At 59.4% G+C, this 17103-nt stretch overlaps 2 protein-coding genes across 4 annotated transcripts; one reads left to right on the top strand and one right to left on the bottom strand.

The window, feature by feature from the left end:
* Positions 1 to 2145: 2145 nt before the first annotated feature.
* Positions 2146 to 4907, bottom strand: BLOC1S3 (biogenesis of lysosomal organelles complex 1 subunit 3). 2 transcript variants are annotated; one of them, XM_055310578.1, is made up of 2 exons: positions 4719 to 4907; positions 2146 to 4259 (listed from the first exon to the last, which is right to left on the bottom strand). In XM_055310578.1, exon 2 carries the CDS (start codon positions 4248 to 4250, stop codon positions 3651 to 3653), a length of 600 nt encoding a protein of 199 aa, XP_055166553.1. In that variant the 5' UTR covers positions 4251 to 4259; positions 4719 to 4907; the 3' UTR covers positions 2146 to 3650. The 2 variants fall into 2 exon arrangements, with proteins under 2 accessions (XP_055166553.1, XP_055166552.1); XM_055310577.1 differs by having other exon boundaries at positions 4710 to 4903.
* A 373-nt stretch (positions 4908 to 5280) lies between these two features.
* TRAPPC6A (trafficking protein particle complex subunit 6A) lies at positions 5281 to 16166 on the top strand. 2 transcript variants are annotated; one of them, XM_055310913.1, is made up of 7 exons: positions 5281 to 5390; positions 12821 to 13027; positions 13688 to 13755; positions 13994 to 14111; positions 14752 to 14835; positions 15024 to 15117; positions 15856 to 16166. In XM_055310913.1, the coding sequence occupies exons 1-7, from the start codon at positions 5307 to 5309 to the stop codon at positions 15885 to 15887; spliced, it is 687 nt and encodes a 228-aa protein (XP_055166888.1). In that variant the 5' UTR covers positions 5281 to 5306; the 3' UTR covers positions 15888 to 16166. The 2 variants fall into 2 exon arrangements, with proteins under 2 accessions (XP_055166888.1, XP_055166889.1); XM_055310914.1 differs by lacking the exon at positions 12821 to 13027.
* The last annotated feature ends 937 nt before the right edge of the window (positions 16167 to 17103 follow it).

The raw sequence follows: 17103 nt of genomic DNA on the forward strand, positions 1-17103 counted from the left end.
CTACTAAGCAATTAGGGGGAGGATTATGCATCAGCCCCCACGGCCCCCCTTCTTTTGACCTTTTGGCTTGTGCTTATCTCCCATCAGATGGAACCTGTGTACAGACGGGGGTGGAGGGGATGGCAAAGGAGCTACAGGATAATTGGTTCTGCGGTAATTTTTTTTTTAAGATTTTATTTATTCATTCATGAGAGAGAGAGAGAGAGAGAGAGAGGCAGAGACACAGGCAGAGGGACAAGCAGGCTCCATGCAGGGAGCCTGATGTGGGATTCGATCTCCACGGTCTCCAGATCTCCACAATCTCCAGGTCTCCAGGATCACGCCCTGGGCCGAAGGCGGCGCTAACCCACTGAGCCACCCGGGCTGCCCTGGTTCTGCTGTAATTTCTGCCCAAGTTCTTTCCCAACGCATCTTTTGTGAACCTCACTGAACTTCTGGGGGAGAACAGCAGACGCAGGTAACCCTGCAGGGCCCACAGGGATGGAGGATCCACAAATGGGTCTCACAGACTTACCTCTGGCTTTAGGCTTCTCCCCCATTTGCTCGTTGTCTGTGTGCTTAGTGAACGAACTGGATGCTCTCCAACAGGACACATTAACACTCTGACAGGCTTCTTTCTTTCTTCCAGTTTCTCCAAGGTTAAATTTGGGGAAGGGATCCAGCAGCCCAGACTAGTTCATCACATTATCCTCGGGTAACCTATGCAGTTTTCGACTGTGTCCTTAAATACGGTTGACCCTAACCTGCTCTGACTCTGCATGAAGCCACTTATGACTGGGTTCCCTGGCTTCAACCAGAGCTCGCCTCCAGTTCATTTCTATGCTGGGGGTTTCCTGGACTGTTATGCAAGGGTAAATCCAAATCCCAGTTGAACTGGTGGTTGTGAAGTCCCCGAGGAAACATTTTCTCCATGCAGAGCCGAAGCTGAGATGGGCAAGTTTCATAGGTGTGCCTCGAAAGTATCAATTTGCCTTTTTTCTATCACATTCTCTCATTGGAGGTGTAGCTCTTTGAGGGACCGACTTTTATGCAGGGGCCTCTGCTTCCCTCCAAACTGCCGGGCCCAAGGCCTGGCAGTTGTTCATTTCCAAGGCCTTGTGTCTCTGGTATGGGCAAATATTGTCAGGGCCACCAGTTCGAAGCTACCTCTGCAATATGGGCCCGGGAGATTTCCCTTGCTCCCTTCTGAGTTCCTCTGTACATTTAAAGGATGTTTGTTTATTTTACTTTTAAAAAGGTTTTATTTATTGGGGTACCTGGTGGTTGAGTGTCTGCCTTGGCTTGGGTCACGGTCCTGGGGTCCTGGGATCAAGTCCCGCATTGGGCTTCCCCCAGGGAGACTGTTTCTCCCTCTGCCTATGTCTCTGCTGCTCTCTGTGTGTCTCTCATGAATAAATAATTTTTTTAAATCTAAAAAAAAAGATTTTACTTGAGAGAGCATGAGCGGGGGGGCGGGGGGTGGAGGGGCAGAGAAAAAGGGAAGAGCAGATTCCCCACTGAGCAGGGAGCTGACCAGGGGCTGGATCCCAGGACCCTGAGATCATGACCTAAGCCAAAGGTAGACGCTTAACTGACTGAGCCACCAGGACACCCCAGTTTATTTTTAAACTGGCATTTCTGGGTATTTTTCCAGAGGCATCCACACTGCAGAAACATCAGTCCCAGAATCTCCTTCACAAAAGACACATTCATTGGCACCATTGTCTGCTTACTGGTTGTTGGATAGAGGCCGGCCGAGTCCTTCCTTACCTGGTTTAAAAGCCCAGCTTTGTCTGGCCTCTGCTGGTGACAACACTCACCCACCTCCACCCCCTCCCCCCAGCGCTACTGCTATCTCCAGTAGAGGATGTCACCTTTTTCTGCTAAATAGGTTATGCTCCCTTCTGACTCTGGGCCTTTGCATACACTGTTCCCCCCCGCCTGCAACTCTTCTCCACTCATTACAGTTTCACCCATTTACAGCTTCAGGGCTCAGCTCAAACTCATGCATCACTTCCACGGGGTGGCCATGTGACCTCCCCCCATCTGCCCAGACAAGGTCAGAGAGATCTCGGTTATACCTTCACAAAACTGTACTCTTCACGGCCCTAATTACAGTGTCAGAAAAACTACAGCTAATATATAAATTGATATTAAAACTATCCATTTATTTAGGAGAAAATTTTATTAATGTCTGTCTCCCCCAGTGGGCTGGGAGCAACGTGAGGGCCTGGGCTGGATGTTGTAGCCTCAATGCCCAGCACAGGGCAGGCGCTGAACAGGTGCTCAGTAACTATGTGAATTAACAATATGTAAGTAAATGCAGAACCAGGGCAAAAAACAAAGGGTCCCGATTACCCGGCGACAGCTTCACCTTCAACAGGCCAGGCATGAAAGATCTCTTGGGACTCCCATTCTCAGAGAAATAAATCATCAACGAACCTATCCCATAGCAGTAAATGTTCTGAGTCTTAATGAGATGGGTACAGCGCACTCTTCTTCACTTCTCTATCCCAGGAGGCTCGGATCTCAGCTTCAGGTTGGGATTATAAAGTGGGGGAGGTGGATAAATATGAACGGGACTGAGGGGCCAGGGCTGGGGGCAGGAGAGAGAGCAGAGTCTGCTAAGCCCAGGCCCTGAGCCAAGCCAGAAACCCAGGTCCCTGTAGCCTCCAGGGGCCAACACAGGGAATAAAACACCAAGTGTGTGGTGTTTTATTATCTGCAAATCGGTGTCACAATGCACCTAAAGTACTGGGGCAAGACTGCATTAGGCCCTAAGTGCCAGAAGAGTGCCCCTGTCAGCCTGGACAGTCAGGAGAAGACCCATGTTATATCTAGAGCTTGGACACAAAAGCCACCTTGGTTTGGAAGGTGGGGAGGACATGACCACTTGGTCCAGAAGTTCTGGAGGAGATGCCATCTTCAGCCTGGAAAATTGGGAAGACCCCCTTGGGCCGGGTGGGTGGGGCAAGGGGGAGATCTTGGGCCTGATGAAGGAAACCATGGGCAGGTGGGGGGAGGGAGTCTGTGAAGCTCAGGATGAGGTAGGTAGTACAAGCAGAATGGGGAAGGCAAAAGAAGCAAGACTAATCCTAAGGGTACAGCTGGACTCAGGACATGAGATCAACCCCAGGGGCTGGAGCTAAGCCCCAAGGATTGGAAGCTGGGAGACAGCAGAGCAAGGACCAGGAGATGGAACCAGGGCCCAGCCTATGGGGACGAAGTTCCAGAAGTGGGGCTAGGACCAAAGGCAGAGCCAGGGGAGTGAAGGAAGATGCCATGGAATCTGGGCCAGATTCCGAGGCGCCTATGGGAAGAAGCAAACCAGCCCTTGTGAGCAGAAACCAAACTCAAGAAAGGCAGAGCACAAGGAAACGTGAAGCAACGCGAGAGCCCGGCATGGAGAAAGATGAGGGAGCTACTGGTTACCAGGGCCTGGAGCCAAACCAGGGAGCGGAGGACAGGGCCAGGGGGAGGAGCCAGATGCTGGAGACAGGGCGGGGCTTGCGCCGTCACCACGCTCCCCAACACTGCGCTTTCCTGCAGGTGACGCACGTCCAGAGGGTGACAGCAAGACGCGCGGGGAGCTGCACAGGGGACAGGGCCGGGTCGCAGAGGCCTCAGGACTCCCCCCAGGGCGCAGAGTCAGGCCGGGGAGGGGGAGCCGGCTAGGCCCGCGGTCCCGGGTCTTGCTCAGGTTCGGTCCCCGGCACGCCGCGGATGTCGGGCAGCAGGCGGCAGCCGGCCACGATGTCCAGGCGCTCCGCCAGCGCGCAGAGGTCCCCCCGCGCCAGGCGCACGCTGTGGGCCGCCGCCAACCCCGCCGCCTGAGCGGCCGCAAGCCTCCCGGCCAGGGCGGCCACATCGCGGCCCGCGCGGCGGTACACGCCGCTCACCGCGGCCGCCACGTCGTGGTCCAGCCGCGCCTGGCTCTCGGCCAGCCGGAGCTGCAGCAGCGAGCGCGCGGGGGCCGGCGCCGGGGCCTCCTCCGAGCCCCAGGCCTCCCCGGCCGTTTCCCGCTGCACCACCAGCGGAGGCAGGTCCCCCGGCGCGGCGGTCGCCTCCGGCTCCGAGTCCGAGTCGGTTTCCGCGGCCTCCCCGGCCACCCGCAGCCCCGTGGGGCGGCCGCGCGTCGGGCCCGAGGGGCCCAGGTACAGCTCCTCCTCCGACGAGGACGCAGAGAGCTCCGAGTCCGTCTCGGCCGCCTCCCCCGGCACCACGGTCTCGGGCCTCCGCGGCGGCCTCCGCCGACGACCCTGGGACGCCATGCCGCCGAACTAGGGAGAAGAGAGGCGCCCGGCGGTGGTTAAGAGGCGCGGGTGCTGGAACCCCAAGCCCTGCACTGACTAGGTTAGCGATTTGGGGCCATCTGCTGCCCGCGCCTGGGCCTCAGTTCCCTCTTCTGTAAACGGGCTCGTCGGCCCTGCTGCCAGAGATAATGGAAGCCACTGGACCCCACCCTCTTTGGGGAAACTGAGGACCGGGTGGATGAAAGCCCCGTGGCCCGCGTCCCCGAATCCCAAACCCAGCTCTTTCCGATTTTGCCTCCTAGCAGAGGCCACACCCTCCCCTCCGTCCTCCAAGCCTCTGTCAGATCCGGAAGTACACGGGCTCCTGAGCTGCCCAGGGGCCAGTGCCAGGGTCACAGAGAGGGTGACAGCCCAGCTGGACTCCCGGGAGGGTGCACTAGCGCGGACGCGGGGGAGCGCTGTCACCGGAGACCGTACCTGGCTTACCGAAGCTCGGAGCCTGCAGGATCCGCTACGCAGCCGGAGCGCGCCGTCTTTCCCGAGGGAGGAGGGTGACAGCCCCAACCAATCGGGGCGCACGTAGGGCGGGCATGGCGGCCACACACGTGGGCCGCTCGGCTACCTACCAGGAAAGCTAGCCCTCAAAACCAGCTGTGTGCAGGGGCGAGGAGGGCGGGGGCGTGAGCAATCACGTGAGCGGAGGCCTGGCCAATAGGAAAGCGGCTGGGCTGGCGCTTCCGGATTGCGCTGCGTGGAGAGTGGACGAATAGAAATTTTTAAAAACGGGGTTTGTCTCCCGTGACCAGTGATCCGGCCAATGGGAAGGCTCGACAACCCGGAAACAGCGAGGAGGCGAAGGGGAAGGGCGGAGACGCTGTCACGTGTGGCCAATGAAAACAGGCCCTCCCCCTGGGTCTCCCGGGTTCACGCGCGCACCATGTGAGCCCGGGAGGCGGGGCTTAGTGTGAAACACCAATGGGGGCGGGCTCGCACCAAGTGCGGGAGGCGGGGCCTGCCCAGCCGGGCCAATGAGAGCACGGAGCGCTAGCCGGTCGTTGGGCGCGAGGCCGGCGCATGGCGGACGCGGCGCTATTCGAGTTTCTGCACACCGAGATGGTGGCGGAGCTGTGGGCGCACCACTCCGACCCTGGCCCTGGGGTGAGCGCCGGGACCCGGGGGGAGGAGGCGCGGGCCGCGGCGGGAAGGCCGGGGCGTGGCCCTGGGGAGCGCCGAGGGCGGGTCGACGGCCCGGGTCGAGCCGCGACCCCGCCCCTGCCCTCGCGGGGCGCTGGCTCCGTGGGCATCGCAGCAGGGCCGGCCTCGCGGGTCCCTGCTACAGGTGAGCGAGGCAGCTCCGGCTAAAGCCTAGCTCAAGGCCTAGCACGGAGTCAGCAGGTAGTAATTATGGTAATTACTGTCCATTGGATGTGTACCAAGGACTTAACTGCCCGGGTTGGATCCACGCCTGCTCCACTATGTAGGTGGGAGAGCCAGTGACTCAATCCCCTGTGTGCCTCAGTTTCCTCCTTAGTAAAGTGGGTATTATAACAGCGCCTCAGTCTCAGAGAGGGGCATTTACTCATGCAATAGACACTTATGAGGCACCTATTGTATTCAGGTACTGTTTCCCTGTCCTTGGGAAACTTAGTAGGGGAGTCAAACAAACAAGAATATGCCACTAGCTAGTGAGAAGTCCGATCAAGAAAACTTCCATAGAGGGGCGCCTGGGTAGCTCAATTGGTTAAGCATCTGCCTTTGGCTCAGATCATGATCTCAGGGTCCTGGGATGGAGCCTCAGGTAGGGCTTTATGCTAGTGGGGAGCCTGCTTCTCCCTATGCCTCTGTGCCCTTTCCCCTGCTCATGCTCTCTCTCTTTCTCTCTCAAATAAATAAAATCTTAAGAAAACGAAAAGAAATTCCATAGAATCATGAAAAGAATAGGGATGGAGTGGTTGATGGTGGAGGAAAGCCCTTCTGAGGAACAGACTGTAGGAATTTAGCCATGCGGTGAAGGCAAGAGGAGTGAAGGGGGCATCCCAGAAGAAGGAACAGCAGGTGCAAAGCCCTGAGGTAGGAGCATGCTTGGCATTTTGGAAGTTGGTTCTTAGGAAGAACAAATGAGCTCGAACTTTAAAGCACTTGGTGTGATGTCAAGCACCTAATCCACCCCCAGAACATGGAAGCTCTTGTAAAATCTGTTACCAAGAAGAAAGGGTAGGGGGGAGTTAGGTGTTTGATGACTGAGTGCCGTGATCAAGTTTTTTTCATAATTATTAATCACTTCAATCATCATCCTCATCAATATGCAAGATTTTTTACTGGCTTAAGTTTTCTGGTTTAGGAGCTGGGGAGGAGGATGTTGCTTCTCATCTCAACATAGTTTCTTTCAAGTTCATTCATTCCACAAACTTCATCTCAAAGCTACCAAGTGTCAGGCTCTGTGGCAGGCTCTGGGAGTTCCTCAGTGAACTGTATAAAACTCCTGGTCCTGGGGCAGCCCCGGTGGCGCAGTGGTTTAATGCCGCCTGCAGCCCAGGGTGTGATCCTAGAGACCCTGGATCGAGTCCCATGTCAGGCTCTCTGCATGGTGCCTGCTTCTCCCTCTGCCTGTGTCTCTGCCTCTCACTTTTTGTGTGTGTCTCTCATGAATTTAAAAAATAAAAAAACTCCTAGCCCTCCTGGAGCTTAGGTTGTCATCGAGGGACACAAAGAAGCTAAATGAATCAAGTATAGTGTGGTAAGGAAATGCTATGAGAAAGATGAAGGGATGGGGATGGGGAGTGTGCATGGGCCTGTGTGTTGGAGAGGGGGTTGCAGAGTCTCCGTACCCCATCCAGCCTGGCTTTCAAGCCACAATCCCCAGTGTCCCTGACATCAGCCTTTCCTCCCAGCCAGGCCCTGCTCATTCTTTCTGATCATGGGTGCCACCTCTCCTCACCCCTGCCCTACAGTCCAGGCCCCTCTCTGCCCCTGTACCAGCCCCTGTACCCTCATCTCTCAGCTCATTTCACCTGTTGTATCTTCAATGCATTCCCATCTATTAATCCTTTGGACCTTGGCTCAAATGCCTCTTCCTTGGGGAAGCCTTCCCCAAGCCCCCAGTTCAAGTCAGGTGTCCTTGTGACGTTCTTGCAGCCCCTTCCCATTTGTCCTTAGTAGTCCTATCACACTCAAGTATACATCTGAATTCTAGGCTCCTATGAGCCTTTGATTCATGTCTGCCCTCTGCCACCCCACCCCCGACTGCACTCCATGGCCAGGTCTACACTGATCACCACACAGTAGGTCCTTGGCCTGGGTTTGTTCAAGTGGACTCAGTCCCCCTGCTGTGGAGGGCTGGGGTGGGGACTGAGATTTGTAATAATAGGAGCGCCCTACCACAAATGAATGTTTCCAGTGCCCGCTCATGGGCTTCACACTCCTGATTTCATTTGATCCTCCTACCGACCCACAGAGGTCAGCACAATCCTCCCCGCTTTGTAGGCTTTGGAACCTGAGAAACAGAGGCTTTGATGCACAGGAGTGCTTGCCCTCAAGTGGCAGAGTCAGGAATATAACTAGGCCTCCCGCCTCCAAACCTGCGCTGTAAACGCTGGCCCGCATTTCCCGGTGAGCCTTCCCTGGCACGCTCCGGGAGGATTTTAATGGGTTTCTGTGGTCAAGCAAGTGTGGGAAATGCTGGGTTACTCAGCCGTGCTCACCTCGGGCTTTCAAAACACACAAATGTGCCTGGGACCCCGCTGCCACTGGGATTCCGTGCTGAGTCCTGAGTGCTTTCCGGGTACAGCCGGGGCTGAGGTCTGCAGCGGTTCCCCCACCGCCCTTCCACCTGGGAGCCCCATTTTCAGGGCTGTATCAAGAGAACTGCTGTTTGGGGCGCCTCGGTGGCTTAGTCAGTTAAGTGTCTGCCTTGGGCTCAGGTCATGGTCCCAGGGTCCAGGGATCAAGCCCCATTTTGGGCTCCCTACTCAGTGGGGAGTCTGCTTCTCCATCTCCCTCTGCCCAACCCCACTTTTGCTCGCTCTCTCAAATAAAATTAAAAAAAGAGAGAGAGAGAGGAGAGAAAGAGAGAGAGAACTGTTATTTGCTCAACCCTGTCTCTTCCACTCCCACTCTTCCCTCCTCCTTCTTCCTCTTTCTGTTCTTTCTCTTCGGCCCAACAAGTGTCCCATATGAACCAGATGCGGGCCTCCTGCTGGGGACTTACCGTGTCCCCAGCACAGTATTGTGTTGGATTTAGTCCTCAGAACAGCCTTGTAAGGTAGACGCTATTACCCCATTTTACAGAGAAGGGGCTGAGGCACCAGAGGTGGGGCTTTCCCTGGGCTGCAGGTGGCAAGAATCAGAGGGGAAATAAGGACTCAGGCATCAGGCTCCAAGGCTTGTCTGTGGCTTCAGGTCTGCCCCTCCCCCCAGCCACCACCTTCCTTGAGCCCAGGGACAGTGGGTGGCTCGTTCATCTGTCCCCAGAGCACACATGCCCAGGAGTTTGGGGGATTTCCGTATCCTGCCTGGCACGTTGGTTATCTGTGGCTGTTGAATGGATCCTTCTGGAAGGGTTACAGGTGGAGTGGAAGACTAACCCGAGGAGCCGAGGAGCCACGAGTTCAAAGGGCCTTTGTTACCAGAGCAGGAAAAACCCGGGGAGGAGGTGCCTGTGGTTTCTCCACCTCAGCAGCTTTGAAGATAAGGAAAGCCTGGGGGCAAAGGAGTTAATTCCTCTGCACACCAGTAAGCGTGGGTCTCACCTACTGTCACCTACTACTGTGAGCCCTGGCAGGGGGCCCAGGAGCAGCCCTGCTGGGCCAGACCTTCCTCCACCCCGGCCCAGCCCAGCGAGCACCCGTGCCAGCCCAGGCACCTGGGGTGGGTGCAGCAGCTGTCAGATGGAGCCCCGGCCCTCAGCCAGCGCCTGGGAAACCCACCGACCGGTTCCTGGCAGAGTGGACCCCCTGGGGACATAGCCCTGCAGGGGACACAGTGCCCTTGAGGCCAGGGAGCTAGTGGTGGGAGCAAGGGCTCTGTCCTGAGAGTGGTGGGAGCCATATAAGGTTTACACTGAGGTGCACGGGCTTCAGCTCTACTTTTTAGAAAGGTCTCCCAGGCCACGTGAATGAGCCTGAACCAACCTGAGGGAGGTTGGTGGCTATAGGGGCCCAGAGCACAGGCAGGTGCTCAGCCCTGGGGGAATTAGGACTGGGGGGCCTTTGGGAGTATTGGGGGGCGGGGAGAAGGCGGGATCTGGGGTGTCTAGGACCGCCTGGGTGGATGTGGGCAGTGAGTCCTGGGCCACAGGGTGGGAGGCGTGCTGGCTTTTCCCGCTTGCTCATTCTTACTCATGGGTTCACTCTCCGCACTCTTGGATCTTCTGGGGCCATGCACCTGGGGGAAGCCAGAATGTTCCCTCTCCCCGTGCTCCTCTTAAGGGAGGAGCCCGAGCAGCTGGCCCCTGGGCCCCCCTCCAGAACCTGCACAGATCACGGAGGGGCAGGGCTGCAGAAGAGACGAGAAGGAGCCTGGCACAGGCCCCCCTCCCACCAGCTCCCCAGCTTTAGTCCAGGATATTCTCTGGGAGTCCAGGGCTCAGGACGTGCGGGCTTGTGGGGTGGCTCAGTTTGCTTATTTTCCTGTCATCCTCCTTGGGGCTCGGTGTCCCTTCTCTTTTCAAACACTTGAACCTTCCTGTTGCTGAGCACCCTCCTCTCTTTTCGTCTCTTTGATTCTTCTTCCACATTGTTCCAGCGCGTCCTTGGCCCTAGAATGCTGGACTTTCTGGGTCCCTTCCGTGTGTCTTATACCTTTCCTGCCATTTGTTCCTACCTCGTGGCTTTTCCTTGACAGGAAATGTCTGTCCTTGACAGCTATGTCTGTCTGTCGGCTCCCTTGTTAACAGAGGTTATTGGTGCTACCGTACTTTCCATTTCCCAGGGCTCCCCTCCAGTTGCCCCTTCCTCCTGGCTCCCATGCTGTTGGGGGGACACTAGGAGAGCCTTCTCGAAGGGGTTCTCCTCTGTTTCTGCACGATCTTGTTTCTTCTCCGTGGGCTGTTGTGCAAACTCATTTGAGGTTGGGGGTGAGGGTGGCCAAGAACCCAGAAGCGCCCTGGCCCTGGGATGGGCCCAGAGGATGAGCGGCCCGCCCTGCGTTTCATAGGAATGATAAACCTCTAATCCCTGAAGAGCTTCTGCAGGGACTGGGGGAGGCAGGTGGTGATGGAACAGGGGAAGCTTCTGGTCCCTTCCTCCTCCACCCTCTTTTCACTTGCTCATCCTTGACCCCTCCCTTGCACTGCCTCTCTCCCTGCCCTTTCCTGTTGGTCCTACACCCCATATCCCCCCGCCCCCGAATCTTTCCAGTTCAGCACCATGTCATTGGCCCCTAGTTGAGTACAGCGGGGCGGGTGGTGACAGCAGCTGGGCAGGACCCATTGCCCAGTGCCCGTCATGCCACCGCTATGAGGTGGGGCCTGCTGTCAGCCCCCTTTCACACATGAAACAGGCCCAGATAGCTTGCCCAAGGTCAGTAAGCAGCGGAGCCAGGCCTTGAACGCCGGCAGTCTGAAGCTCACTGAAGGGACACCTTTCCAGAACCCCCTCCATCCCCATCTTGGAGCTCCCGGCCTGGCTGAAGACCCTGCAGACTCCTGGGCTGTCCCCTCTCAGGGCCACTATCCTGGCTGTGACCAGGCCTTGGGGTGCCACCCCACTCCCTTCCGGGCTTCACTCTGCTTCCTTCAGACTTGGCCCCAGAGGAGCTCTCACAGTCCTGCTTTTCCCCTGTGGGGCCCCCACCTGGGCTGGAGCCCGCTTCAGTTCCTATGGGCTCCCCGCTCCCTCGGGGCAGGGACTGTCATGCCCTCTCCCACTGTGTCCCCCTCAGTCTGGTCTGCAGGAGTCCCCTCCCCCACCTCTCACCACCCTCCCCCATCCTTGTGGCCTGAGCTGCACCCCCCAGGGCTCTTCCTGCTTCCTTGCCTTTGCACCAACCCTCTGCTGGGAGTTCCCTACCCCGCCCTCCTCTGAGAAGCACCCCGGGACCCCTTCTGGGGGAACTGGCTCTGCCCTGCTCTGTGCTGCCCGGCTCCCCTGGCATAGGGGTTGCCCATCACCTGGGCACCTGTCACCCCACCAGGCACAACGGCCGGCTCATAGAGGCCACCAGGACATGTTTGTGGAATGAATGAGAGAGTCCCCCTTATGCCTCGGGAAGTCCTCAGGGACACAGATGTGCTTGGTCACAGCAGAGCCCGGCCCTGCCTCTTTGAGGTGCTCCCCTCTGGGAGGATGGCCACCCGGCCACCACCCGGCAGAGAGGGCTAGCTGAGGCCATTCTTGGTGCTGAGATAAGTCAGCCCATGGAAGAGAGCTGCTCTTCTCTGGGGCTTTCCCTCCACCAGGGGCTGGTCACCCAGGTTGACCGACAGGCGGTGTGTGACAGGGACAGTAACACTTACTGAGCTCAGCGGGGAGTGCTTGGCCTGCATTTCATCCTTTTAAGGACCCTGGTGAGGGAGGCAGCGCTGCGAACATGGTCCTCTCTGTACCCGAGAGTAGCTGGGGGCACAGGGCAGTCAGCTCCTGCCTGGTCCCCCAGTGGGGTTGCTCAGCCTCTGGGCCGTGTCCCCTGCACTGGTGTCACACCTGAGCCCATCTGTGCACACCTTGGTCACCAGAGGTCGGGCCTGAGGAAAGCAGAGACGTGCTTATGGGGTTCCAAAGAGCTGGCCAGTGTTGGCCAGCAGGAAGTTGTGTCGTCACCGGGTCCAGGTCCTGCAGGAGGAGCACAGGAATGCGGGCAAGGGCCTAGGAGCCCGGCGGCCTGGCAGAGAAGAGGGCCAACTTGCTCAGGGGCCTGGGTGACCTCTACTCGGGCCTCCCTACTCCCAGGCACATCCCCCTCCCTGCCCCCCGAGGTGGGCCACAGCCGTGGCCACCCCACTGAGGCCTGGACAGCCATAGGTGTCGGTCTGGCCTCCCACCCACCCACCCTGGCCGCTTAGGCTTGGGAACTAGATCCGCCCAGGTCAGAAAGAAGCCCTGTGGCTGCGGGTACCTGATACCTCGCTCTTCCAAGTGCCAGCTTCCAGAACCTACCTTACAGGGTTGTTAAAATTAAACAAGAGGTTTGTACAAAGCACCTGGCACACCGTGCAAGCTCGAATCCTGACTGCCCGCTTTGTTCAGTTAAGGGCCTCCCGTGTGCCGAGGCCAGTGTTGGCTGTGAGGGTCAGCCTGGGTCCCCACTCCACAGACTGGCCTGGGCTGGGATCTCGGACCTAACCTGGGGGGGCGGGGCAGGGAACAGTGAGTGAGCCCAGAGGCCCCTCTTCTGGACGATGGAAGCTGTCCCAGGGGTGGGGCAGAGGGTGGGGGGTGGACAGCTGGGTCCCCAACGTCTGTTGAAGCCTGCTGAGGAGGCCAGGACATCCTCCTGAATGGGGTCTAGGCAGAGAAATCCTCCCCAGCGTTGGGGAGGCCGTGGTGGCCTGTCTGACCCGGAGAGAAGATGGGAAGTTACTCCCAAGGGAGTGTGGTGGCCGGAGGAAGGGTGGGAAGGACTCCGGCCGGTGACTCCTGCCTCCTTCCCAGGGCGCTGCACCTGCCTCCCACCTCGGCCCTGCCACATTTTCTCTGAGGAGAGCGGCACCTCCCTGCATACACTGTCCTGGTATTTCCGATGTCCCCAGCCTGGGCCTCCAGCACTCAGGGTCCTCAGGCCACCCCAAGGAAATCCGTGCAAGCCGACTCCCCTCGGGGCACACCATCAGCACGTGCAGACACGTGGACAGACACCAAGTACAGCCCACCTGCTGCCCCCTCCTACTGCGGGACCTTGCCTCTGCTCTCGGGAATGCCACACTTGGCTGCTACTGCCTTCCCCGAGCACCCGAGGGAGCATCTCCCTCCCGTGTGTCCCTCCCAGGGGTCTTGGCTGATGTTTCAAGGCATAATGATTACAGTTGATTTTTATAGCTTCCTGCTGGCCAGGCCAGGAGGGTGGGCCCCACGCCCTGCGGCTCCCTTGCTGCTGCCACACGAGCCCCGTGGCAAGTCACCAGGAGTCCCTGGGGTGATCAGAGTGCTACCTACCCACAGTGTTGTAAGGACGCACATTGGAAATGCCCGAGCTGAGTGATAGGTGTTCTCAGGAAAGAGCTGACAAGCAGGTCTGAAGCTGAGCCTGGGGCGTACCCCCACCTCTCGTGAAGCAAGGGGGGCTGGTCTCAAGAGCCTATGGCATCCGCAGAGGCATGTTGAGGGACTTGAAGACATCGTGTGGCGGGGGACAAAGCCAGCCTGCCAGTCAGAAGGCCTGGACCTGTCCCCGAAGGCCCTCCCTCCTGGCTCCCCTCACCCCTGAGCTGGCAGGGATGGGCACACTGGTCTTATTAACCCAGGTGGTTCCCAGGTGGAGGTGGCCGAGGGCCCCTGAGCCTCTCTTCCCTGACCTTTTAGGGACAGAAGATGAGCCTGTCTGTGCTGGAGGGCATGGGCTTCCGTGTGGGCCAGGCCCTGGGCGAGAGGTGAGAGCTGGCGCTTCCTGCCTTTCCCCTGCCCCTGCTGGCTACAGGCAGGCAGGACCTGAGGTCGGTCCCCCTCCTGGGCGTGCCTGGACGGGGAGGGTTGTGTTGCTCCGTAGAGGAACCCAGCCTGGCTTCCTCCCTCTTCCTCACCCTGGGCTCCCCATCCCGGCCCTCCTGGCCCCACAGCATCAGCCTGGCCCAAGCGCCTGTCACTGCCACCACCCGCCCCCCCCCCCAGGCTGCCCCAGGAGACCCTGGCCTTCAGAGAGGAGCTGGACGTCCTCAAGTTCCTCTGCAAAGACTTGTGGGTTGCCGTGTTCCAGAAGCAGATGGACAGCCTCCGCACCAATCACCAGGTGTGTAGCGCCGCCCGGGGCCCGAATCCCGACTCCAGCCAGAGGCGGAAACCAAGAGGATAGGGAGGCTGGAGGGGAGCCCTTCCAGAGGGAGGTTGCCCAAGCTGATAGGCGGGAGGCAAGCTTCACCACTGGCAACACGGCCCCTCTCCCGGCCTCTGCCCAATTCTCCAAGGGAGGCCAGGAGGCTGCAACTGGGGTGGAGGGGTGGGGGGTGGGCAGGGTGTCACAGCTATTTCTAGAATTTCCACAAGCCTCCTGAGATGGGGCCTCAGGGTAGGCAGTAGGCTCTCCCATGGTTAGCAGCATCTCTCCTGGGCCTGACAGCTGGCCCGAGCTCCAGTTCGGTGCCCACTCTGCTCCAGGCCCTGGTGGGCTGCTCCACTGTTTACTCCAGAAGCCACGCAGCTAGGGGGGCAGGGCCAACATGCCTCGTGGGGGACCCCTGGCCTGGGCTGGGAAGCCCCTGAGCCCTTCTGTAGCCCTGAAGGATGGGGCCATGATGACAGGGGTTTTGAGGTCTTTCCAGGCCTCAGCTCAGCGGGGCAGGGGGCAACGGCTCCCAGCCTTCCCTCCCCCACCACAAGTGCACAGGTGCCACCCCAGCACCCCCCGACCCCAGGCTCTTCTCTGTTCCCAGGGGACCTACGTCCTGCAGGACAACAGCTTCCCCCTCCTCATCCGGATGGCTGCGGGTCTGCAGTATCTGGAGGAAGCCCCCAAGGTATGGAGGGGCTTGGACTGGATCTCCCCCTGTGTCCTCAGCCCCCGCCCCGAGCTGGGGGGCTAGCCCAGGACCCGGGGGGGTGGGACTTGCCCCCACTGTGGAACCCAAAGCCCAGCATGGCCGCTGTCCTGGGTGCTGGCCTCCCCACTTCCCTGGGTGACGTGTGCCCCTCCACCCACCCCTAGTTCCTGGCCTTCACCTGCGGCCTCCTGCGAGGTGCCCTCAGCACCCTGGGCATCAAGAGCCTGGTCACCGCCTCCGTGGCATCCTTGCCCACCTGTGAGTCATGGGGGAGGGGGCCCTTCCCGTCCCTTGTGTGGTAGGGCTCTGGAGGTCTCCTGTCCCTGCTGCCAAGGCTTTGGGACCTGCGGGACCCCACTGGCAGATGGGGAGTTTGAGGCCCAGAGAGCTTAAGTCCCGTGCCCAGGCTATGTGGCTGGAGCAACCTGGCTATGCTGCTGGACCTGTGCTGTCCCCCAAGCCTGCTTCCCTAGGTTGTGCCAGCTGGGAGCAGAGAACCATGGATGGGACGAGGAGCTGGTCTAGTGGTGGCGAACATGATTCCGGGTGGACGTAATAGTAGTCAGCCTGCTTGATGCTCTAATGGGGGGCCCTAAAGGGCAGCCAGGGCCTATGGATTGCAGCCTACCCTCTGCTGCCCCCAACCCCAGGGCTCTTCCCTCTGCTGGTGCCCCAGGCCTCCTCATGGTGGGGACCTGAGGCCAGGTAGGCAGGACCCGAGAAACACATGCCACAGAAGCCTGTGCTAGGCCTCTCCTCAGCACCCTGCATGCTTGACCTTCATGCTCCTAGTCACCCACATAGCTCTAGGATGCAGGCCAGGTGGGCGGGGAGCAGCACCCCCTTGGACCACCCCTTGGTCCCGCCCCAGGCCAGCCAGGCCACTGGTACAGGGCAGGGATGAGTGTCTCTGAGCATCTCTGAGCTGTTCAGGTGCTTTCTGCCTCGGGCCTCAGATCCCCCAGCCTCAAGCTAAAGCCAGCCCTTCTCTTCCAGGTAAGTTCCAGGTGGTGATTCAGAAAACCTGAGGAGCCCCAGGCCCCCACCCCAGGCTGAGCCTCACAGCCACCGCTGGCCCAGGGACCTTGGAGCGCTGCCAGAGGGCTGGTAGTGGGTGATAAACAAGCAGGGGAGGGGGGCAAGGGTCCAACCACTCCAGGGCATCACGTGTTCAACAAGTGGGTGTCACAGGGAGGTGGGGGTGTCCTAGGAATGAGGTGGCCCAAGTTGGGGCCAGTGTGAAGGGATCCCCGCATCAGACTCCTCACCTTGCGTGGTAGATGCCCAATAAAGGTTCTGTATGTGGAGCCAGATTTAAAGTGGAAGGAGGAGGGGGTCACTCTGAGCGCTGAGGGGGAGGGAGCATCTGTGAAGCAATGCCTGTCACAGGTCCTGGGCGGGGAGCAGAGCCCCCTGTGTGGCTCTCCATCCCTCACTCCCTGCCCTTACAGGCCCCTTCCATCACGGCTGGCCGGCCCAGGGCCTGCCGCCTCTGCCCTGCCACCTGGTCCGGGGCGGGGGGGGGGGGGGGGGGAGCAGAGGGGCCGGCACTGGCAACCCTGTCCGCGTCAACAAGTCTGGGGCTGTCCTCCACCCAGTGGGGCACGCACAATGGACCTCTTCCTGGGGAGCAGAGTGGGGGCCACCTAGAGTGTGGGCAGGGGCAGGCCTGGAGCTGCCAGGACCTTGGATGGGCAGAGAGGGGGAAACGGACCAGACACCCTCATTCGGCCCCCAACACACACACTCGAGGTAGCCGGCAGATGGAGGTCATACCCAGAACAACAGGCCAGCGGACCTGGCCCTGGGCGCTGCGGCTCCCTGCCCCCCTTACATTCATGGCACCTGAGGGTCCCACACACCTGGACTCTGCCCAGGCCCTGCTGCCTGCTGTGGGTAAGTACCCCCGCTTCAGAACTGTGAACTGAGGCTGGGGTGAGACCCAAACAAGAGCAGAAAGATCAGTGGGTGGAGGCCCCTCTGGCTCTAGAGTCCTGTGAAGACACCCCATGTGGCCCTTGCATCGGCCTGCCCATCCCCAGCCCAGAAAGCTGCGCTCCGCATTTGCTGGCCTTTGCACATACCGTTCCCTGCCCAGGCTGCCCTGCCCTGTGCCCCACTCCCAGGCTGCCGCCCCCTCCTCGGCCTCCTGCAGCCACCTGGCCACCACCCCCTCAGAGCAGTTATGCACTGTCTGCGCCCGCAGCCCGGGAGCACCCCTAGACAGCTGCTTCCTGCCTTGTG

Source organism: Nyctereutes procyonoides, unplaced genomic scaffold (assembly GCF_905146905.1).
Source record: "Nyctereutes procyonoides isolate TBG_1078 unplaced genomic scaffold, NYPRO_anot_genome, whole genome shotgun sequence".
Lineage (NCBI taxonomy): Eukaryota > Metazoa > Chordata > Mammalia > Carnivora > Canidae > Nyctereutes > Nyctereutes procyonoides.

Coding starts and splice junctions, on each gene's coding strand:
- BLOC1S3 (XM_055310578.1), bottom strand. CDS start 4,250: ATGGCGTCCCAGGGTCGTCGGCGGAGGCCGCCGCGGAGGCCCGAGACC.
- TRAPPC6A (XM_055310913.1), top strand. CDS start 5,307: ATGGCGGACGCGGCGCTATTCGAGTTTCTGCACACCGAGATGGTGGCG. Junction 13,756..13,993: donor GGCCAGGCCCTGGGCGAGAG/GTGAGAGCTGGC, acceptor CCCCCCCCCCAG/GCTGCCCCAGGAGACCCTGG. Junction 14,836..15,023: donor ATCTGGAGGAAGCCCCCAAG/GTATGGAGGGGC, acceptor ACCCACCCCTAG/TTCCTGGCCTTCACCTGCGG.